This window comes from Gastrolobium bilobum, unplaced genomic scaffold (assembly GCF_033153095.1).
Source record: "Gastrolobium bilobum isolate Gb01-03AN ecotype WA unplaced genomic scaffold, APGP_CSIRO_Gbil_v1 utg33260, whole genome shotgun sequence".
NCBI classification, from domain to species: Eukaryota; Viridiplantae; Streptophyta; class Magnoliopsida; order Fabales; family Fabaceae; genus Gastrolobium; species Gastrolobium bilobum.
The window spans coordinates 127,249-152,248 of NW_026898181.1; the positions used below are offsets into that span (position 1 = coordinate 127,249).

At 34.8% G+C, this 25,000-nt stretch overlaps 1 protein-coding gene across 2 annotated transcripts; it reads right to left on the minus strand.

Annotated features, from left to right (window-relative positions):
- Positions 1-5,985: 5,985 nt before the first annotated feature.
- On the minus strand, positions 5,986-21,608 carry LOC133313609 (TNF receptor-associated factor homolog 1a-like). 2 transcript variants are annotated; one of them, XM_061515003.1, is made up of 13 exons: positions 21,477-21,608; positions 20,513-20,739; positions 19,681-19,792; positions 18,347-18,435; positions 18,172-18,240; positions 17,953-18,085; positions 16,713-16,871; positions 15,825-16,173; positions 12,507-12,619; positions 10,781-10,916; positions 9,250-9,725; positions 8,951-9,152; positions 5,986-7,706 (listed from the first exon to the last, which is right to left on the minus strand). In XM_061515003.1, exons 2-13 carry the CDS (start codon positions 20,688-20,690, stop codon positions 6,294-6,296), a joined length of 3,429 nt encoding a protein of 1,142 aa, XP_061370987.1. In that variant the 5' UTR covers positions 20,691-20,739; positions 21,477-21,608; the 3' UTR covers positions 5,986-6,293. The 2 variants fall into 2 exon arrangements, with proteins under 2 accessions (XP_061370987.1, XP_061370988.1); XM_061515004.1 differs by lacking the exon at positions 16,713-16,871.
- Positions 21,609-25,000: the final 3,392 nt, after the last annotated feature.

Genomic DNA, 25,000 nt, shown 5'->3' on the forward strand with positions numbered 1-25,000 from the left:
AATATTGGAAATTTTATGGAATCAAAGTTATTTTTTTTATTGGAGAGACATCCATATATAGACCCACAATGTAACATCCGAGCGCTGATGAGAATAAGGAGTAGATAGTCCTTTAGCACGTAGGTTGGACTGTACTACCAGTCAAAAATCGCAGTGCCTAGAGTCCGGACTTGCTAATGTAGGAGGGCTGTGACAATAGGCTCCTAGCAGGCTTCCAGTGGGAGAGATACATGCATGAATCGAATCAACCCCCGAACAAGAGGGATCCAGAGACTGTGCAGGTATGAGACTGTACAGTTGAGGATGGCTTAAAGGATTTAATATGTACTACCTATACTAACAAGATGCATCTATTTTTCGGTAACCCATATCTTAAGAACTCCATAGTTAAGCATGCTTGACTTGGAGAAATTCTGGGATGGGTGACCTTATGGGAAGTTTCACAAAAAGTGTGTGAGTGAGAACAAAGTATGTTGAAAAGTCTTGTGTTGGTTTGTGGAGGCAGTCATTTATTTTGCAAGTGGACGGGAATTACAAGAGGTATCAGAGCAAGGTCTCTCTCCCAGTACGGTATGGTTCGAGGACGAACTAGGTGAGAGTTGGTGGGTATGTAGCATCCGAGCGCTGACGAAGATGGGGATTAGATAGTCCTTTGGCACATGGATTGGACTGTACTACCAGTCAAAAATCCCAGCCTGGAGTCCAAACCCGCTAAGGTAGGAAAGCTATGACAATAGGCTCCTGGCAGGCTTCCAGCGAAGGGATACATGAATGGATAGAATCAACTCCCGAACAAGTTGAGGAGGCTATGCAAGTATAGGACTATACAATTGAGGATGGCTTAAAGGATTTAATGTGTACTACATATACTGACAAATTAAGCATGCTTGACTTGGAGCAATTATAGGATTGGTGACCTCTGGGAAGTTTCTCATGAAGTGTGTGAGTGAGGACAAAGCATGCTGAAAAATCTCGTGTTGGTTTGTGGGGGCCGTCATTGATCTTGCAAGTGGCCGGACGTTACATAGAAAGAGAAAGATAAAGAAGAAGAAAGAATGAGAAATAAAAGAGAAAGGTAACATTGGGATTGAATCTCATTCTCCAAGTTTTACTCTTTTTCATCTATTTCTATATTTAAAGTTGGTATTTTGAAAGTTATTTCTTTAAAAGCTATGAAAGTGTCGTTACTCTGGCGAATCATTTTCTTTTGGATTTCTTCTACTCTTTTAATTTTATCTTCTACCTTTGACTTTGTTTTCTAAAACTTTGGTTGTGGATTTGATGGATATGCTTATATTGAATGATGTTGAAGCAAGACTATGGACTAATTAATTGGTTTTCCTTTGGTACCAAATGAATATTAATAGTGTAACACTCTGTTACCGGACCAGTTTGTTAACATCATATATGGTATTAAGCGCAGTTACAATCACAGTAATTGAATTTAGAATTATGGATAAACTTCTTCTTTTCATTATTATCAAATATAACTAATTTCATAACCATTTAAATTCAATACTCTAATTGTGAAACAAACTCATTCGGAAGCGTATACATTCTTTTACAGCCTCTCCAGGCAATACTAACAATCTTAGGTTGTAAAATATCCTCCTATTAAACATTCTTTTATATTACAATAGACCTTAAACATACTTTACAATAAGTCTTTAATTATTACATGATAAGGCCCCAAAATTATTCCCCTTAGTATTCACAAAAAAACTCACTATACATGTTGGGGAATCGATTCCTCCTTGATGGGAATCGATTTCCACCCCTTTAAAAATAGAGTAAATACCATTTTCGGTCCTTAGCAAATTTCACGATACCCGCTTTAGTCCCTAGCAAATAAAAAGGCTATTCGTGGTCCCTAAAAAATTCAAAGTGGACCAATTTTAGTTATTTTGATGGACTAATGTGGGTCTTTTTTGGATTTGTGAGGGACCACGATTTCAACTAAATGGGTTCATTTTAAATTTCTTAGGGACCACGGATAGCCTTTTTATTTGCTAGGCACTAAAGCGGGCATCGTGAAATTTGTCGAGGACCAAAAATTGTATTTACTCTTAAAAATATTTGGCAGTAGCTTATATACCTCCCCTGTATTGCGGGAACAGATTCCCTTCCTGACGGGAACAAATTCCTGAACTAGGGAATTGATTCCCTCCATATGGGAACAGATTCCCGAGAATCGATTCCCTCATGGTGGGAACAGATTCCTGTGTGTAAAAATTATTGGCAATAGCCAAGTTTTCGTCCCCTGTTTTGTGGGAATCGATTCCTCTCCTGTGCAGAAGCATTTTGACAGCATTTAGCTGCATCAAGGGCTATGGGAATTTCTCCCAAACTTCCATATGACCTAATAGACATGATATTCAAGTGTGTAAGCATACATACAGCCAACTCTAGGCCTAATCACATGGTCCATCCATGGATTTCTCTTTGAATATCAACATACATCTCAAGTATATAATAAATGGAAATAACATCAAGTCCATTACATGTCAAGTAAATGTACATATGTAAATCCATATACAAGCCCTCCAAATGAATACATATACATCATATATCATTTGGCAAAACAATACTTAAGTTAACAACCTATACATATGTCTCTAACATATATATGTAGGCATAATCAAAAGAGGCATAGACATCTCTTATGCTCTCAAATATAAAACATCATGTGAAACACGAATGTACATCAAAATAAATCCCACAAACATGTAAAATCATGGCTAACTAGCTTGGCCTCGTACCCTGTGATGCTCCTGCACCGTTAGTACCTACACCTAAAATTCCCATAACGCAGGGTGAGAGATACATACATATCTCAGTAAAACAGGGGTCCTTGGAGATTCCTCCACCCCCCAAGTTTACTTCAGCATAAAAGCAGTAAACCATATGATACAACATATAAATATCCAGGCTATGAATGCTCATCCAAGCATTCCTCCAAAATGCTCATGTCGCAATAACAATAAACCCTACTGGCCAGAGAACCTACACTCTATGAATTACACAAGGAAACTTTCTTGATATACACCAAGTGAAAACACATAGCATACATATACATATATACAATGCATGGTGGAACAAGCACAGGATAAATCTCAAGGTTCAAAAGTTTACCTGCAGTAGCTTTCCTATCAAACCCTTTTTGAACACAAAGATTCAAAACAAAATACAAGCACACCAAAGCTGGATCCAATAAGATTCAAGTATCCATTGCATGCCTGCTCTATATTCCTCCACTGAAGTCACTCCTAGAATCCAATGGCAACAACGGATATAAATCACATATATCCACTTACGTGCATTGTAAGAAATCACCATTTTCCTATGTGTAATTTTCAAAAATGAGGAACAATGTGCAAATGGTGATTTAACTTCATTTCTACCATTTATTTTCCTTCCTTAGCATACTTTCCAACATAAACTAAGGCTAATTAACACTCCAACATCAACCTCATGAAAACTAGATGGAAATGAGGTTTTCTTACCTCAAGTGCCTCCACAAAGCCACAAAGAGTGGATTCCAACATTTGGGTGAGAGTAAATCACTCTCCTTTGCTCACAAAGTCCTCAAAACCGCCCCCCTTCCCAAGAGATTTTCTCACCACACATTCACTCTCAACAAATTATGAATTATAGGTTATGTTTGTATAGTGATTCTAAGCAACTGCCTAGTTCACACTTTGGTGATTTAATGACTACACAAAGAGTTGAAAATCCAAGCTTGAAGATAATAGGGTCACGGGTTCAAAGAAAAGGAACGTAGGAAGAAGAAGAGAAAATGACTTAGATTAGGATATTTTACATGGAAATATATATGTCCCCAAAGTCAAACCAACTTACGTGTATTCTTAATTATGCCCTCTCATCCATTTTACTCGTCTAACTCGATTTTAGATTTTCACTAAAATTATTTCATAATGCTCCATTCAATTATTTTTAAATTCCGGGTAACTTTTGCCTACCAGTAATTATACCAAAAATTCACTCTTTTTGCACTTTTTCCAAAAATGCCTTATTTTTAGCTAATTAGATTTTCAACCTAATTATACACTTAATTCCATGATTAAATCATTAATCATATCACAAATCCATATTACACAGGTTAGGGTTATTAAAAATGGAATATGCAATCTTTAACTGATGATTCTGATGTGAACTTACACACAAAGGTTTGAGTTCAGATGATAATATTGTAAAGGACACCTTACATGGCTTGAGCTCGGCCAATCAGAACATTTTACATGCAGAAACCCACAGAGGTTTGGGCTTTACTAGTTTCAATTAAAGGTTACATGTTCTTTTCTATGTTTGTTATTCATGTTATTATTTTCTTATTATAAATTTGTTTTGAGATAATGATATTTTTCGTTGTTGTAGCTGGATTAGTTATAGTTTGAAAACTCCAATATTACTAAGATTTATCTCACGTGTGTTAATATTTATGCTAATCTTTCCAGAAAATAAAGATGCTTAGTATGTGTATTCGTAGAGAGGGATGTAGCATCATTAATGATTTTGAGGACCGTATGGAGTTCAGAGTGATTTTGTGTACTCATGGAATGACTTTAGTTTCCTACCCCAATAGTGTAGAAACGTTTCCTTTCCATTTATATGATGATGTAATCTAGTGTAATCCAAATGTACTAGTGAACTTGATTTTTTGTTTAATTTATAAATAAATTTTAAAGGTGTTTTGACATATGCCTTCTTTTATAACCACTGCTTTAGAATCTCATATTCTTTAAAATAATATTTAAGAAGTAACGTGACTTTCTCTATGCTAGTTAGTTATAGAGGATATTACACACAAATACAAAATTGATGAACAACTAAGCAACTAACATATAAGGATAGAAACAGAGATTTACTTAATTCAAATATTATCTTGTCATTATCCTCAATCATTATGCCTAATACTCCCACAAGTTGGAGCATAGAGGTGACAAATTCCTAGCTTGCAAACTAGAAAGATAAAAAAAATAAAAATAAAATATTCTTGCGCGATGTTTTATTAAAAAAAATGCCCATGAAACATTGCTAAAAGGACAACTCAGGGATGCCAAAGACGTCGAAGAGATAAATGTTACTACAAAATTAACTCAACAAAAATGACTGGAAAAGGTGCTTGAAATATTATTTGACCAAATAAGAAGATTTTTCTAGAATAACATCAGCAGAAATATTATTCCCTAAAATAAACATCAAGAGGAATGTCCTTCGTTTAAATAGTCATCATTGGAAGCTTATAAAATAGACAACTACTAGAACAAATGAACTTTATTGGAATAAAAGAGGGGGGTTGTTGAAAACAAATGAAAGACATTGGGAAAGGGTGACGTAGAGCTCCCAACATTAGGGAACTCTGCAGCGGAAAGGTCACTGAGGATGAAACCGCTCTGATGATGAAACCGCTCTGATACCATATTGAAAATTCTAGAGTCAAAGTTATTTTCATTATTGGGAGACATCTATATATAGACGCACAAATACAAAATTGATAAACAACTAAGCAGCTAATAGATATGGATAAAAACGGAAGTTGTCCACACTCACATAAAAGTGAAAAATCTCGTTAGAAAGAAAATAGAGATAAAAAGTTAATGAAACTCACTCAATTTAAGTGCAGCAAAAAAAAAAAAAAAACTTCTACATCAAAACAAGTATATTTCTTCCTTTGTTTATTTTGATTTTGTGATTATTATACCAGCTGACATGTTTGGTTGAATTAATCCATTACTACACATCTTCATTTCTAGAAATAACTTTGTCTTTGCCCAAACTCTCAGTCGTCCAAGGATAACTGTTATTGCTAAGAAGACACCCACCTTACTGTAATACCAAACCCTTCTGCAGACTAATGTGAGCTGGTGCATAAAATAACCACCTAATATATCAACAAATGCAATAAACTAGAAACCTTTTTTTTTTAATCTGAAGCAGAACCACTTTGGACATTTGCAAATGTGTTCAAAAGTGGTTACAGCCTTTGGTACAAATTGTACGGCATGCATCTACATTGAGGGGACGCATGGTAAGCTTAATTTATTACGACATAAGTGTTCAAAACTCATCACTATTCATCCATAATCCTAGAAGGCCAAGATATGCATAAAAAAAGCTGGAAGCAATAACTCAAAACACTCTTTACAAAATGTTTTGCTTATCAAGAGATTACAAACTCACTCCAATCTAAATAGACCCAATAATTTCCTCAAAACATTACTACATTTGTTGGCAACCACTTATTTGTGGGCACGCTTCGAAATCGTTTCCCTCTACGGACCATTTGACGGCCTGAATACAGTATAACCATTGACACCACATGCCATATTTGAGTAATCTGGATAGTATGCATAACCATCATTCTCTGTGTTTCTCATGCCTAGATACAACAGATCAGAACCAGCCACCTGCCATTGGTTTGGAATCAACCCATCAACCTGCCCGTTGACGTAAGGTACACTACTCATCTGTTGTGGAATATAATCCCTCACTGAATCAAAATGCCCACCAGACGAGTTATACCCTCGTTGAAATCCATGATCATGATGATAACTTTGAGATCGCTCGAACCTGCAAGAACTGGTTGAGGATCCCAAATCATCATTTGCACCCCAGTCTCCAGGAAAAGTTAACTGTCGATTTAGCGACTGGGGTCCGTTATTCAGAGAATGGAATACTGAACTTGCCCGAGTGGTCTTCCCAATACCATGTTCATCATCGAGCAGGTCATTTATGATGTCAAGGTGTGGGAACTCATCCACCAACAACCCTTGGTTCTGACGACCTGATGTGCAGGCTGAGAACTCTGTTGACATGTTGCCCATAGATCTACTGTGTACTGGCCTGTACAAGTCATGGTTCTGAACATCATTAAGCCCATAGGGTTGATCATAGTGCATGTTTCTGCTCGATTCCCTTTGAGAACTATCAATCCATTGGGGACCATTCTGTAAAACATCCCGTGTAATCATGCCAAAGGGAACACCAGAGTGGCCAGCATTAGAGTCCATTCTATCAGAGCTCTGGGATAAAAATATTGGTGATGACACCAAGGAAGATGGTTGACAATAGCCAGGTGATGGGTTTACTCCTGAACTTGAGGAGCTGGAGTGGGTCAGACTGGCAGCATTTGAGGCCACAGGGTTCCCCATGATCGCATTTCTGTAGGATTGAGGAACATAACTATGAGTAGCAGGTGAGGGATCAGGACCCAACCTCCCAACTGCACTCACCGAGCGTGCAAGTAGGGGAGCCGTTTGAACCATAGAGGCAACGGGAGCAGTTGGCCTGGGACCAGGAACTAAAGGAGCACTTGAAGGTCTTGACATCATAGGCACTTGCACCATGGATCTTTCAGTTAATCTTGGAGTTGAAGTCTTCTGGATCTCAGTTTTGGACACAGTTGTAACATGTGAAGCAGAAGTAAAAGGTGAAGATGGATCTTTATCAGTCTGTTGCGAGCTACTTGAAGATGTTTTCCTGACATGAAAAGGATCTACAGTAGCACTAGTCTTGTGTTCCAACTTCATTTGAACAGACGAGGATAAGTTTCTAGTAGGACTTATGGGTGAGGGTGGCACAACTGATATCTTCTCTTTCTGTAGGCTTTCATTGTCAACAGGTGTCTCTATCTCAACTTGGTCTTTGATGCTCGGTTTCTTTTCAAGTGAAAGAACCTCCTCTTCCTATCAATTAGAAAAGAAAATGCCTATGACATCAAGCTCAAATTGTAATAGCACGAGATAAAGGCTTCAATATAAAATTGAGCATATAAGAATTAATTGGTATGTAACACATTTATTGCAGGAACACAGCAAGCTTAAAAGAAAAAATTAGGCTAAGGGAAATCCTTCGAAAGCAAACATTAAATCAAACATAAATTTTACTGTCATTCCAAATCTGATCTCCCACCACCTTCAAGAAAAACAAGTCCAAATAATTTTGCTTCATAAATAGTATTGTTAGATACAAAACCAATCATTAGCCTTCACATAAAAATAAGACTAATAACCTTAATATTCTAACTCCCCCTCAAGTTTAAGCTTACTAAGCTTAACCTTGTTACAAACAGAAAAACAATAAACAGAAAACAAAGAATTCCAAGATCTAAAACAACTCAGAAGAAAAGAATCACGAGGATAAAAACATCTTCGCTTGGAAGTTTCAGATAAATCTTTACTTAAGCTGTGCCTGAAGCATTGGTTTATGGTGTGAGAAATGAAAAGCATTGGAAGGGAGGGGAGTATGATTACGGAGCCATTTTAATTTTCACATCTATGAAGCAATTTGGAATGACAGAAGAGTGGAAGGGTTTAAAAATATATTCATTATCCTTACCAGGTAAGGAAAACAAGATGAAAAGGATACACGTCTATTTTTCCCATGATTCATATTCATTATCCATGTATACTAAAACAAGAAAGGTATATGGAAACATAACCAATTTGTTCTCCGAGTTGCAAATTCAAATTATTTGCATCTATTTTTGCAGATGGAAAATAAAAACCACTCCCCGTTAAACCCGACTAGCTAGTGTGGGGTGGAGGTAATCCTTGTACGCAGCCTTACCCTTGCATAATTGCAAAGAGGCTGTTTCCTGGATTCGAACCCATGACCTTTTGCAGATGGAAAATAATTAAGGGAAAACAAGGTGTTCAGTCATTTCTCCATTTTTAAGACCCTATTTATATATCATTTGAAATTATTCTTCATTGAGCAAACTACTATTGCTCCTCCTCAATGGTGAAAAAGAAAAAAGTAGGAATCAAAGATGAGAAGGCAACACTTTAAAATTTAAGAATGGAGGAATAAAACAGACAGAAAGTAAAGACATGCAACAATCACAGAAAGTCATAAATAGATAAACTTTTGAGAAGAACATTTGATAATAATTTGACAGTATTTCCAACAAGGGTGGAAATGAAACCACCTTTCTGACAACATGCTGCTCAGCCCACTTCAACCGATCCTGCAAGCAGACTACAGAACCCTCAGATTCAGATTCCCCAACCTTACCACTTCCGGACTCATCGTTAATATCCCCAGCATCTGCTGCAGATCCAGATGACTGACTACCTATTTCATTTGTCCAAATTCCCACATCACACGATGCTTTACCTCGGTTCTTACCTCTACAGATAAAGAGTGCTAAATCAAATAAGCAGACATGATCCATCATTAATATCTATCCACGCACAGAAAAACATTAAGCTATATACTTATACTTACTTGCTAGGTGACTTTTGGACTTTATAATTTGAAAAAGAGTTTCCCTTGTAGGGGTCATTCATGACTACTGATGGCAAAGAATCAGTAGAACATGTTGAAGAACTATCATCTATAACCGAACTGCTCCTTTTCTCAGACATTCCATTTTGTATTGATGAAACACCACCTATGCCATTGTTACTCGCCTCAGTTGGAGGATGAACTTCTGAAGCATCAGTATCCCAGTTAACAGGGGTAGCATCTCTGTCTTCTGAATCAGGCTGAAGCATTTCAGCAACTCCGTCCACGGAGTCAGACACATCAGAAACATCTTCCATGGCATCAGGCTTTTCAGACATAGTTTGAGCTTCCTCCATGTTAGAATCCTTTTTCTCATCAACGCTGTTATCTTCTAGGATCTTGTCATGTACAGACACAGTAGTCCTCTCCTCCCGCCCTTTATCCTTTCCTTTGCGACTGTTCCGTTTTTGTTTGGCCTGTAGTGAAAAGAAAGGAAATCTGTCAGTAATTAAAGGAAAATCAACCAACAACTCCCCTTATGCCATGCACATGACATTATTTAATCCCAAAAATAGCATGCTTGGCATAAGAAAACGGGATGTTAAGAGAAAACATCTTGGGAGAATCACAGTTTACTAAGTTCTGTCAAAAGTATTTCCAAATTAGGAAAAATTGGCCCGAAGAGTGGTTATTGGTTTACAATATTCAGAGTGGGAAATGGATTAAGCCAGGGACAGACTAAATTAAACAGTAGTACGGTTAATTGTTCCTAAACTAAAATACTTTTTGTCATAAATTTCGAAATTGTAATTATCAATAAGTCAATAGAAAGTAACAGAAGGCAATGTTGTTTTTTCATGTTGTATCAGATATCCACCTAACGCAATTTATAAGAAGGCAATGTTGGTAAAGCAACTGGCCTCAAGCATGCACCTCAAAAATAAGTATAGGCAGATCGTGTAAGACATGACCCTCGTGTGTATTTGGATTAACTTACTATTTTTTCATAATAGTAAGCTTTTGAAAAAAAAATTCCCAAGAATTTAAGCAAATCCAAACACATTATTCATTACCAAGCAATAATTCAAATATGTGAAATTCCACATCACTGCAACCAGGGTCCAATATACAAACTCACTAGCCAATGTAGCTATAAAACATCAAAAATTAGATGACTTCTTTAATACCATTTTAAAAAATAATCATACATAGGTTGCATCTACCAAGTCTAGCTACTTGATAATTTATTCGTTATCACACAATAGTTGTCATATACAGCACATGTTACGAAGTTTAATTATCTTCTGTAATGAAATTTATGAGAATGATTTAATCTTGCCTCCTTAATGACTTCTAAAATCACAATATTAACAACATCAGACAATTGCATTTCAATCTGACAGATAATCAAATAAAAAAATAAAAAACCCAATTTCTTAAGAAGAGAACCAGACAATACAGTAGCATCTGTAAAATCAACATATGGATATCTAGATATCCTTTGATAATGCAGTTTCAATGTGGGCCAGACCTGTTTTTTCTTTGACTTTTTTTCCCTCTCATTGACCCCACGTTTTGCTTTCTGATCACTTTCAGCTTCTTCACGAATGAGTTCTTCTTGTCTCTTAAAAGCAACAGCTTCCTGGTAGGCAACCTCAATTTTATTGCTGCACCCATGAAAGTAAATAACTAAAATTAGGACACCTTAATTGATGCATATTTAATACATACATGTAAAATGTACCAATAAGAAGAATGAACGGTACATATGTAGCAAAACAAAAAATATGCCACTCTTTATCTCCCAGATAGGTTATATATATGAGCCCTATCATTAGGAACTTCTCAATCTTTCCATATTCCCAATAATTTCCACTTCTCCATTCAGATGGCAATATCATAAACTGCATGAATTTCAAGCTCATTGATACAAGGGTGTTATAGAATAATATAAACCATTAAAAAGGTCCTCCCCAAAACCTTAAGGTTTTGGGTTGAAGCTTTACATGGTATCAGAGCTTCAATGACCACAAACTCACGAGTTGGATTTCACCGCCCTCCACTTGTCGAATTAAATAAGCATAAGGTAAATCAAAAAATTAGGCCTATGCAATATCCATGCTTCAAGCCCAAAGGGCTCTTGCGTGAGGAAGTGTGTTATAGAATAATATAAACCATTAAAAAGGCCCTGACCCAAAACCTTAAGGTTTTGGGTTAAAATGGTTCTTTACAAAGGGGAACATGAATTCCGATAAGGTAGTATGTCAGTGTAACTGCTTGGCAAGCACGCAGCTGAAGCAACTGAATCCTAAGTCTGAATTTTGCAGCATAATTAATCGCTATATTTTCTATTGGAAACAATTGTTAGAGATATATAAAACCATTAATGTAGCCTCACCCATTAGCTTAAGTTTTTGGGTTGAATTGGTTCTTTACATGGTATCAGAGCCTAGGTGTCACGGGTTTAATCCTCACCCCCCCTATTTAATTAATAATTAATTAAGTTTTGTAGAGTTTCTCAGCACAGATAGGTGAACCTGTGCATCGTCCACCTTTCAAGCCCAATGGACTTTCGTGTGAGGGAGCGTGTTAGAGATATATAAAACCATTAATGTAGCCTAACCCATTAGCTTAAACTTTTGGGTTGAATTGGTTCTTTACACATAGTAATTCAATGAAGTCAAATATCATGTCCTTGTCATATTCTATATATCTCAAATTCCACACTCATACAGCAATCAAGAGTACACGCTGTAGCTTCCAAATGTTATGTGATCTGCTGGAAACAAGGATTGTAGCAAAGCTCATAATCATGTATTTCTTATTAACTATCAAAGATCATGTACCCTTACAAGCAAAGACCAGATATATATTTCAAGAATCATTCCAAATATTGCCCTTTCAAGTACGATCATAGACATGGAATTCTGAAAGAAAAACGAAACACAATCCTGCAATTTGCAAAGGATGGACGACTTAACCTCATGGCATGAAGTCTAAAATCGCATAGGAGCCATGTGATGTACTCACAATCTCTTAGAAATTAGATACCACCAAAACCGACTAACGAAATTTAGACTTTACAGAAGTCTACTTCCAAATTATTATCACAAACAAACAACGTCCAGACATGCAGGAGCACTTTAAAACTTAATCTAGGAGGTGATTCAAACAAAAGCCAAGGGTATATAAACAAGCAATTAAGCTAAGAAACATGAAGAGTATGGAACTAATTGCACAACTATTGCACATTCTACCTGAATATGTGGGCAAGGACAAATATTTCCAAAGTCCTACGTCCCAATTCTGTGAGACGCCTTTCATCGCGCTCTATAGAATCTTTATTGAAGTCCTCCCCAGAGTTTCCATCCTGCAAAAAAAGGAGAAAGTTTAACAGGTTACTTTGCATTCAAAAGCATTCCAAAACTATAAAACCAAAGGTGCTTTATCCATACCCTTCTTTGCACTTTAATCTCCCATGTTACTAAGGATACAATTCTAGATGTGTAATATATGTCCAAAACTTTAACTAGGCTAATCTTTTTTAAAACAGTAAAATATATATATATATATATATTAAATATTAAAATGTACACTGTTATTTACATAAGTAAGATAATACACCTACAAAAATATGGTACAAAAAGCAGTGTGAACTCAACCTAAATTCAAATTGCAAAAGAAATGTTTCAGTTAATGACATAATCTATCAAATATATGTAAACTTTTGAATAAACCACCATCTTCATAATTGGACCTCTATTAGAGGGCTAGAAAATAGTTCCTGCAGCTAAAATCAATTTTCTATGAAATAAATCAACACTAACATCAACATCACATTTATCCCAAACAAGTTGGAGTTGACAGTCGGTGAACCCAAATAAAAAACAAGAAAAAATTGAGAAAAATAAAAAATAAAAAAGAGAGAATGAATGAATATATATATATATATATATATATATATATATATATATATATATATAGGGAAAAAGGACTAAAAAAGGTTATCTGGAATATAAAAAATAATAGGATTACCCCTCCACGATCAATCTATTTATCACTCTGTTAAGTCTCGATTTACTATTTGACCCCAAGTAAATTTTGACCAAACTCTTTCTTTCTTTGTGTTATTGTGTCATGCTCTTCGGAACAAACTTTTGTACGTACAGGAGCATTTAGGGATCTTCGAAGAATATGACAACCATCTCAATTTATGTTCTCTCATTTTTATATGTTGGCCAACATTCAACTTCATATAACATTGCAAGCCTTGCTATTGTTCATTAAAATTTTCCTTTTAGCCTTAAAAGGATTTTGCAATCACACAAACATTAATTCACGGATTCTTTTGTATATCCTTTTAGCCTTGCTATTGTTCATCATTAATCACACAAACATTTTTATATCCTTTAGACTTGCTATTGTTCATCATTTCATCCAACCAACACTTAATCTATGGCTTACATCCTCATCAATCTCTCCCCTCTTTTGTATTGATCTCATATATTTAAAAGCATCTTTCTTGGTACCTTTTGTCCTAGTATATGCACGGATTCTTGATCTCCTTCTCTTGCCATATTAAACTCACATTTCATGTATTCAATCTTAATCTAACTTAACATGAATCTAATTTATTGTTAGTACCAGTTGTGGTCTCATCAATTAGCAAAATATCATCTGCAACTGGCATACACAATGGCATCTCATCCTGGATATCTTTTGTTAGCCCATCGCATCATCCATAACAAGGGAAATAAGATAAGGACTCAAAGCAAACCTTGGGGTAAACCTACTGTTTGAAAGATAACTTGATGAGCCATTACAAGCCTTCACAAATGTAATAACATCATCATACATATCCCTGACTATCGCTACATACTTCCACACTACTTTATTCTTATCAAGAACCCACCACAAAACCTTGAGCAGAAAAATAACAAAATATGTATAAACAATCAAGGATACGTTTAATGGTGTTACATGAGTGAAGGCTTGTAAAAAAAAAAATTGTAGACATTTCTTCTGGCAGAAATTGTGTTTGCGCACTACTATAAAAGTATTTCATGGGTTTAACTTTAAGCAGGCTAGCTCCCTATGTTGGACAAAATGGGTTTTAAGGGTAACTGGCATAAATGCCCATATTAATTTCGAAAAAGAACAAAATTATCCTATTGTCATTTATTATTAGATCCCATTTAAATTAAGGTAGCGGCATAAATGTCCCTGTTAATTATGAACAAGAACAATGTTATCTTATTACGATTTATTATTAGATCCCATTCAAAATAAAGTTATTTCATATTGTTAGATATAATATAAAACCATTAGTGTGACTTTCACTTAATAGCTTAAGATTTTGGATTGAATTTATTCTTTTCATGGTATCAAAGCCTATGTGACCAAGTGGTCACGAGTTCGATTCTCATCACCCCATTCTATTTCTTGTAACGCCCGACCGCTTCAAGAATCAATGACTATCCCCACATACTAACACGAGACTTTTCAGTGTGCTTTTTCCTCACTCGCACACTTCCCGAGAAAACTTCCCAGGAGGTCACCCATCCCAGAATTGCTCCAAGTCAAGCACGCTTAACTATGGAGTTCTTCTGATCCGAGCTACCGAAAAGCAGATGCATCTTGTTAGTATAGGTACTACCAATTAATTCTTATAAGCCATTCCTAACTGTACCGTCCCATACCAGCACAGTCTCTGGAATCCCTCTCTTTCGGGTGTTGATTCGATTCATTCATGAACCCCCAAGCTGCAAGATTTGGCATGAGCCGCTCATTGTCCGTGCCCTTTCGCACCGGCGATCACTCCCTGCCTTTGCCAACTCTTGGGATGTTACATGCCCACCAGCTTCCGCCTGGTTCGTCCTCGAACCACACCGTACTGGAAGAGAGGCCCTGCTCTGATACCACTTGTAACACCCGGCCACTTCAAGAATCAACGACTATCCCCACATACTAACACGAGACTTTTCAGTGTGCTTCACCTAACAACTTAAATTTTTGGGTAGAATTGGTTCTTTACACATACCAATCCATGTAATTTGAAACAAAGCAATGAAATAGCCAAACAAAACAATTTCACAAAAACATTCCCAAACTATAAGACAAATTCTTTCAAAAGCAATTACGGGAAAATTGTTATTCTTCGAACTATGAAACTTCAAAGCAACACCAAACACATACGTAATCATTCAGAAATGATGGAATAAAAGCCAGAACAAGAAATACGAAATAGAAGCAGAAACAACCCAAGCAGCAACCCATACATAAACTGAAGAACATTTAGGCTATTAATTCCGATGACCAGCTGATGCAACAGCAATTGAGTGAAAATCAATCTTAATATGGTAATTCTCAGAATACAGTAGCATAGTTTTCAGTTTTATTTTGACCAATAGACATGATTCCGTTCTGCTTTCTTTTATCTGAAAATTCATCCTTTAAAAACTCTATTGCACTAACCATCACATTTCAATGGGCTCAACTCGCAACCATATCACCAGCTATCAAGTATCAACATATAATTCCTTAGTTACTTTTACAAACATAATTCTACATCTTACCTTTGTACGATTTTGAGGACCCTTCTCATCTTTCGGAGGCAGTGGTTCTATAGCAGCCCTTTCAAGTAGCAGTAAAACATCATCCACCAGTACAAACATATCTTTCTCCACATGAACAATAGGTGCTGGTATTTCTTCAGCGTCCAACAATTTTACCCTACCTTTCTTGCACATAGTCTGTCCTTCAAGAGCCTTCAATCCACTATACAAGGAATCCATCACCAAAGTAGAAGTAACTTCTTTCTCTATAAAGAAGTGTTTCACAACTACTTTCAAAATTACATCTGTCTTCTCTCTAGACATTTCGCACCTAGAAGTTTGGTCAATTTCCCGCCAGAAAGCAAAGAAACTGCACATGTTGCAAAAAAAACATTTGATCAGCCAATAAAATCAGACAACACAGCTTAAAGGTCTGACATAAGTGGCAAAGAATGCTAATATTATATTAATTAGGGAAACAGTTTACATTACAATCAAATGACAATATCAAATCAGATTAAATTTCTAAAAGGATGTAATATACATTTCAAAATACATATGCATAAAAACAGGTATAAACTACATGAAGTTGGCTATAATGCATCAAACCATGGTCACTGATTAGATTTGACAACAGCATTCATCCCTCTGCTGTATCTTTTCTTCCCAATAAGCCTAACATTTTTCACTTTTCTGAATTGAAGGGGAAATAAGTCAACTCAAATATTTCAGTTCAACTATTAAAGTATTATTATTGATCTAGGAGTGTGGAAAAGAAATAATTTAACAATCCTGACTTTATTAGGTGAAACTTTGGAGCAAGATAAGAATCACAGCAAACATCACATGACAAAAAAGATTACACATATACGTAAGAAGAATGACACTTTAAAGGAGAGCACAAAGTACCTCGACCACCTAGCTTTATCCTCTATCAACTTCACAAGCTTGCTTCTTCTCTCCTCCACAAAACGCCGACAAATTTGTTCTACATTTGTCAAATATACCCTAACAAGTTCTCTCCTATACTGACAGTCAAGACAACGAAAAGGCCTGTCTGATTTCTCCCTAGCAGAAACAAAAAAAAATTGTCACAGATCTGAAGCAAAAGCTCCAAGGCAAAATGCAAACAAATTAACAAGGACCTATCTGACAGCTACACAAGTTTTAAAAGGGTAAAAGTAAGAACAAAATTCAGTTTACTTAAAAAATTGAAGACAATTTGACTGTTGAAGATTCTCAAAGATTTAATCTGATATTATTTTGTTATATTATATCCCATATTTTATGGAGTGGAGAATTTTATGAGATAGGGTAGTTATTGTAGAGATATTATAGGATTTAACCAGTGACATATGAAACAATCTACTGCTGAATACAGCAATTGGCCATCACTGACAACACAAATTATTATTGAGAATCCAAGAATTCAATATGAACCAATACAAATCACAATTCTCAAAAATCTTAAACAAATTATCTAAACATATGAGTTAGTATCAGTTTACTTAGTGAACAAGATGAGGAATTAGAAAAACTCAGGATTACCCCATGATTCAAGCCTGATGACCAAAGAAGAAAAGTTGTGAGAAATACAACTTCTGTTTAGAGAAGAGAGAATGTTGAAGGAAGCATAGAAATTCAGTGAATATAGAATGAGACCTCACGGGCATTGGAACAAGTTATATGCATGTGCAATCATGAGGCTTGTCACACAAACTTTGGGTTAAAAAAGATGCACAAAAAGAATAACACTGAACAGGCCTAGTGAATATAAGTTAAAAACTTTATTGCAACAAGATAACGGAAGGTACAGGTTGACACAAATAGAATCCAAGGTTTACAGCCTCAGCAAAAAATGCTACAATAATGGCATGAACTAGTTTAGACCCAACTTGAAAAAGTAGTTTGGCATCACAAGAAGAGTATTATTTCTTGTTGGCTTAATATCTGCTATAAAAGATATTGAAGAAGACCGATTCTCCAACTAATACAATTACAAAACATTCATATGTTACTTCTTTCTGGGTAAGTAAACAAATGAAGGTGAAAACTATGTGGACAACAACCTTAATTAGTAGCGCAGCTGTACACAAGATGGTATGTGAATATTTTAATGATTCCAAATAACATAATATGTATAGAATACCTGATGACTTGAACTTGAGCTTTTATTATCAGGTTGTCAGAAGAGTCTACAAATCCATCATACACCTTTGACAGCTCCATAAACTTTTTCCATCCCCAGTCATGTTCCTTCTTCCAAAATCGATGTAATGTATCTGGAAAACTCAAGTACAAGTATCTCAATAATGCTGATAGAAAAATTGTAAGCTCCACTAATTAAGCCAATTATTAGTAAACAGACCAGAATATTTTGATTTCTTCGGGTCTTTATTGACCACAGCTATTGTAAATTGTGCAAAATGACTCCATCCTGTGTCAGCCCAAAAAGATGGAAAATAAGCCAAATACTATGAAACCAACTATAGAAGTAAAACTAATAATCATTTATGCAATCTGAAAAAGATCAAGTGTTGAACCTGGAAGAAGTTTGTCATGATTAGCTACACAAAGAAACAGCGAGAGATGATTGCAAACATCACAGCCTTGTGGATAAATTAAAATATACCTGCCACACACCAAAGAATGATTACGTCAAAATATCAATACTAACATATTCAGCAAGTATCAAGTCATAGGAATTACATCAGCAAAAAACCAGATGGGTTTATTAGACTGCATGTACCAACACTACATTAAGGGCATGAGTTCCATGAACATTTTATTATAGTCCATACTTAGGGCTCACCTTTCACAAGTGTAATAAACAAAGTATCTTTCCCTTTTATGACAAAATAGTATATATGATCACAAATTTTCTGTACATCTCTGAAAATCACGGATTATTGGCAAGACTTCATGACAGTTCTAGGGTGTTTTTGTGCAAGTCCTTTTCCAATTTTGAACTCATTTGTTGAATGGAGCTACTTGCCATCTTGATAAACCTCTTAGATATCCAAAGCCCCACCTGAGGTCAAGTCATTTTTTGGCCTGCAGTGCTTTAATAGAATTAATACAGGTTCCCGTGTCAAATAAAGCTCTTCCCTGATATGTATGCTGTTTCATGCTCTTTACCCTGCCGTTTGTAACTAATGGCATGTCTATTTACTGTTTGGCCTTTTTAAGGAATACTGGGTGTGCTAAGTCCTTGGATCAATTTTTGGTTACTAGTTACAGTAGTTTTGGTAGAAGTAAAGAGGCCTATTAACAGCCAGGAATCACACACTGATCCGTACCTTGATAGGAACACTACCCTACCGCCATAAGGCAATGTACGACCTATGCTATTATTTCGTGAATTTGGTTGGAACATCATGCTTGTATTTTAAGGGATGTTTCATTGGCTCAGCAGCTGATATGGGATAAGATTAGACGATTGACTTTTATATGGTGCAACAAAGCACATGATCTTTTTAAAAGGGTTACCTTAACAAACATGCAGAGGGATTGGGCAGCTTTGCTTCACTGATGGTTTCTCTTTTCCTTTGTTGTTTAATTTTTCCCCATTTTACTATAGAGGATCTCTATCCTCCAAATTCCTCATACTTCTTTAGACTAAATGAATTTCTTTGCGAGTAAAATTGGGATGTGTTAGAGACAAACTACAACAGTTACAGTACATCAGTGCTTTGTCAAGGCTCGAGATAAGACAACTGCCATGATGACTCAAGATCATACATGCATAACAAGAAGCTCCAGCATATACATAGGTTTGAAGGTGTAAATCAAAATGATGCAAAACGGCAAAGATACTTAAGCTCTAAAGCACACCAAATGCCACGTAGGTTCAATAAGTTTATCTAAAGCCTCATACCATTTGAAGCCGCCAACGTCAAATGCATTACTGCGAAGTTCCCTTTTGGTAATCTGAGAAAACTTTTCTATCGTCCATGTATATCTTCCATACAAATCAGAAGGTTTTGGTCCTGTGAAGTGTGGAGAAAAAAAAAAAAGATTTTTGAACAATTCTTACGGAAAAAAAAAATTAATCATGGACTCATCAAGCTAGATTCAAGAAGCAGCAAAAGCTAGATTAAAAAATCAATCATTCAAAAAAGAACATAAACCGATTGTCCAGGCAAGAGAGACAAGTTCCTACTGAATCCCCCCCCCCCCCGCAAAAAAAAATCCCTGCCTACAGTAGGTGCTTCTGTGGCAGTTGGCACAAAAGCTTAACCTATCTTATTATGATTTGTTTTCTTCCAACACATTAATTGAAGTATAATCACATCCATTCACTTGGAAAGCTTACAGCCAATATAAACTAGTAGTCCGAGAAATTTGATGATCTAATAATCTCACTACAGAACTTATGAAGCGGCAATTGAAACTTCTAAGTTCTAATAGTATATCTAAGCAATGATATCTTGGTATATACATTAAGATGATGCATACTTTGACCAACATTCAAATCATTACCTATTATTTTCTTATTCTTACAAATTAATTAACACGCTAAACCACTAATATCAAACAAAAAATAAAGGTGCAAAACATTGTCACAATTTAACATCTAATCCAAGTATTTTTTATGCCATAATTACCATCCCTAAAGCTCACACAGAAAAACACACACACAGACATGCAATATAACAACGGAAATTCAAAAACATATATAAAGGAAAAAATATAAAAAAATAAGTTACCATCATCGTCTTCATCACCAGTGTCCCAGTAAGGGGGAGAAGTAGACGTGATTCCATTCTCCACCTGCTCTGAAGACCGCCACTCAGCCAATGCTTCCCCGGATTGACAACGCTGCCCACTTGAAATTCCCTCCACAGACTTTCCCACTCCGGACTCCTCACTCACAATCCCAGCCATTCCCTGACCAAGAAATGTTTCGATAACACTTCTCTTGTAATAACACTCACTGGATAAGAATCACACAAACAAAGCTAAAATCAGCCCTTAAACCCCACATTGCATTATAAGACAGTAAATCATTCCAAAAAGAAAATTACGCGAAAAAAAAAAAAATCAATCAAATTTCGAGTATATCCATCTCCAATTGTATCTGAAAAATCATACAAAATATAACCATAATCAAATGCAAGGCGCATTGCCAAGGAAAATTGAATGTAACAGAAACAATTCAAAAGGAAAAATTGATAATCTACCAATTTGGAACAATAAGAAAACAAGCCCACCCCGTTCCTCTGAACCGATATAAATTAACCTAATAAAATGCTACCTTCCAAATTTCAGTTTCTCCAAAAAAAAAAAAAAAAATGAGAACCAAACACAAACCAAAAACCCAACCATCAATAAAAACCCTAAGACGAGATTTAAAAAAAAATAAACAAATAAACAAACAAAATAGAAACAAAACCGGATTAAAAATTCAAAAGCCAAACAAGACCAAATTCTAAATTCGATAGCCAGCTCGATGAGGCCAATTTGCATGAAACCGATAATTCCCAAAAACAATCAACGCCGAAAAAAGAACACGGAGATCCTGGGCAACAAAATTCCCAGAAGCAACAAAAAAACATTGATCAAAATCGAAGAAAAGGAACAAGAGAAAAATAAGAAAGTAAAAAAGATTGAAGAGGAAGTAGTAGCGAAATGGAAAAGATGATGGCGTGGATCGATTAGAGGCAAACGAACCTGGAATCAAAGAGCAGAGGCTTGTCAAAAGGGCACAATCCGAGCCCTGAGATTTTAGAGAGAGAAAGACGAAGTGAGAGAAAGAAAGAGAGAGGGGTTGAGCAGCAACAGGGAGCAAAGGCATAACCCAAAAAAAATAAAAAGTAAAAAATAAGATAATAATAATAAATTTTATTTGTGTTTTAATTTGGACAGATTTCATTTTATTTTATTTAAATCAACAGATTCCTTGCATAAATAACCAAACCGCCACTCTGGTTTAGTAATCTAATAATCTAATCAAATCTATTAATAATGATGATGATTAGTTTTTTCATAATAATAATCAATATGTTTTCTTGTTAAAAAGTGTGGAGATTTTTTTGAAATTGAAACAACTATAATAATAAGGTTTTATAATAAATTGATTGAATAAGAAAATAATTTTAAAATTTTAAAAATGAAATATTATATTAATATTCATCGGTAGCCAAGTTTATAAATTATAATAATAGAATTAGGTTAGATGAGGGCGTTGTTTGGGTTTGTGCTGATGAAGTTTGGTGACAAGTGTGCAAATCTGAGGAATATGAGATGAGCAGTTTCATGCTTCACAGTTCACACATTTCTATGAACGTAACCAAAGATGTCATCTTAAAACTGTAAAGAGCTTGGTTGCTTAATTAGTCCGTTATAAAAAAATAAAGAAAGCACAAACGATCTTGTGGGCCCAATAAGTTTTCTCTTTTTTTTATTTAATATCTATATTATATTATAATTCAGAGTTATTATATGAAAAGTTTTATCACGTATAATTCATACAATGATTTAGATTCTTTTTAAAAGTATAAACTTTTCATCTTAAGCAAGATTTTAAAAAAAATTAAATTATATGCATCATGGGTCAGTGAGACTTGATATATGGTGCAACCTAATTACTTTAAATGTTAAATTAATAAAATTAATTTAAATTCTAACCATGAATATCGAATTTAAAATTTTGAATTTAAATATAATCATTAAATTAGATTTAATGACAATGAAAAAAATTAAGAAAATCAATTAATTAAATTGATTGGCTAAAATCAAAGAAACCAATTAATTAAATTGATTGGCTAAAATTAGGAAAATCAATCAATTGGAATAATTTGATTAAAAAATGAAATTACCTACTATGATTGGAAGTGATGGGGTGCTAATCAAGGGGTTAATTAGCCATCATATTTAATTTCATTTTTTCCTTATTTAAATGAGATATTTTTCTTATTTTGCTTCATGCAAAACCCTAGCTGAAAATTACTCCATTCTTTAGAAAGTTGGCTTTTGAGCACATATTTCTTTTGTTCTCTGTCTATTCTTCTTCTTCTTCTCAAGTTGTTCTTCTGATTATGTAATCTAAATATGATTTTATAAAGGATCTTAATCGTACCAAGGAGAAGTAGAGGATTAAAGTTAGGGTGGTTAGGACTTGGAAGGTTCCTAATTTATATCGGAAAGATTTTGATGACAATGTGGAGATTGTTATATTGGATGAATAGGTATATTTTTGGTTTCTATTAGGCATAACTATTGTGAAATGATATAATTTTGTTTTCATTCGTGAAGGAGATATCTATTTTATTATAAATTTTGGAATTGGTTTAAATAATGACAATTTCACGCCAACTAGACATGATTATCGTCTGTCTTTCAACTTGAGGTCGATTGTTGATGCTACTTTTCCTGTGAATGGATTCGATTTTATTGATTTTGACATTATTGAGAAATAAGCACTTGACTGTCCTTATTTAGTAGGTAATGAGTTTTGTCTCTAATATTACTCACTTATTTGTTTTGTTTTTAAGATTATCTTATGTCTAACTTCTTTATTTTGTAGACGTCATTGGTTTACTGTCAGGATATGGGAAAGTTTGTGAGCATGTTGCCTCCGGTAGAAAAACGGAAATGGTTGTGTTAGAGCTTGACAACCTAAAGTATTTATGTTTATTATACGTTTATGGGGAAGGATATTGTAACAACCAATTAATATTACTACCAATCAATTTTACCGTTAGATCGATTATGTTGATCCAATAATTATATTTATTTTTATCTTTGTATGGTTATGATTCTTCATATTTAATATTTTATATTTATTTTCATCTTTGTACGGTTATGATTCCCATATGGGGAATCATATTCGTACAAAGCTGAAAGTAAATATAACCGTTGGATCAACATAATCGATCTAACGGTGAAATTGATTGGTAGTAAGTAGTAACACTAATTAGTTGTTACAATATCCTACCCTTACATTTATATAAATTTTTTCTTGGTTAAATGTGTTTAAATATATAACGAAATAGGGGACACAAGCTTAAGTGTACTTTGTGAGAGCAATATGTAGATCATGTACAAACTTTTTTGGCAGAAAATGAATCTCCTCAGAATGTGATCATAGTCTAGCTTACGAGGATAAAGGGTTTCAGGGGTATTTTTAACGATAGTTCTTTCTCATTCTATGCTTGTGTTTGAGTATATATTGTTTAATTTCTCTGCTATATTGTGTGTTTTTGTGTCTTACTGTATTTTTTTTTTTAAATGTATAGGTAAAATGGGAATAACAAATACAAAATATACCACAAGGATTCTTTTTTATTTCAATGTACCATAGATTATGGACTTCAAAAAAACATGTCGTATATACTTTTAAGAACATGTAATTTAATATACTCAGATGTGTCTTTCCAAAAAGCATTCATTTTCGCATATGCCCTAATTCTATTCTGTTATATAATTATGTTTTAGGCTTTCGTCTGATTCGATGAAAAGTAGTTTGAGGTTGACTCAGTTGTCCACTCAATCCTCATATTCTTTTGAAAATGAGTTTCTGAAAGATAAAAGAAGGAAGTGTATCAGTGATATTAAGATTTGTAGGGAGGTATATTTTCTCAACTGATGAATGTTTTCCCATATCTTTATTAGATAGTGTTTTTTGTGTTCTTATGTTTTTATTCATATGTCAGTATACGACGTGCATCACTTTTGGAACCATAAAGTCAATGGAATCAAAATACAACTGGTGGTACAAGTCCTGTAAGAAATGTCTGTATTCCGTTTGTTCTGATTTTAAAAAATGGTATTGTAAGAACTGCCAAAAACATTGGAATGATTATCATCCAAAGTAAGTAGTTGTCCTTAATGTATTTTGAATCTTAACATTTCAAAGATAAAGTATTGTGCATTTCACTTATTCCTTTGTGATGCGCAACTAAACAGTCAGTGTTAATGTCTGGCAGATTCAGTATTCTAGTGAAGGTTGTGGATAACACAGATTTTGCATCTTTTCTTCTGTTCGATAGAGACTGTGTTGCTTTGTTGAGAATGAGTGTTGTTGATTTACACGAGCAACATTTCAAAAGGGTTTGATTGTAATTCCTCCTCATTTTCTGTTAACTAAGGTTCCTTTAAGAAAAATTAATTAATTAAATTAACTTTGTATAACATTGTGATGCAGGTTGGTGATTTAGATCATTATCTGGGAAAGCTTAACTTTATTAATGAAA

Coding starts and splice junctions, on each gene's coding strand:
- LOC133313609 (XM_061515003.1), bottom strand. CDS start 20,690: ATGGCTGGGATTGTGAGTGAGGAGTCCGGAGTGGGAAAGTCTGTGGAG. Junction 19,793..20,512: donor TGGTGATGAAGACGATGATG/GTAACTTATTTT, acceptor CACACTTCACAG/GACCAAAACCTTCTGATTTG. Junction 9,726..10,780: donor AAAAGTCAAAGAAAAAACAG/GTCTGGCCCACA, acceptor TTTTCACTACAG/GCCAAACAAAAACGGAACAG.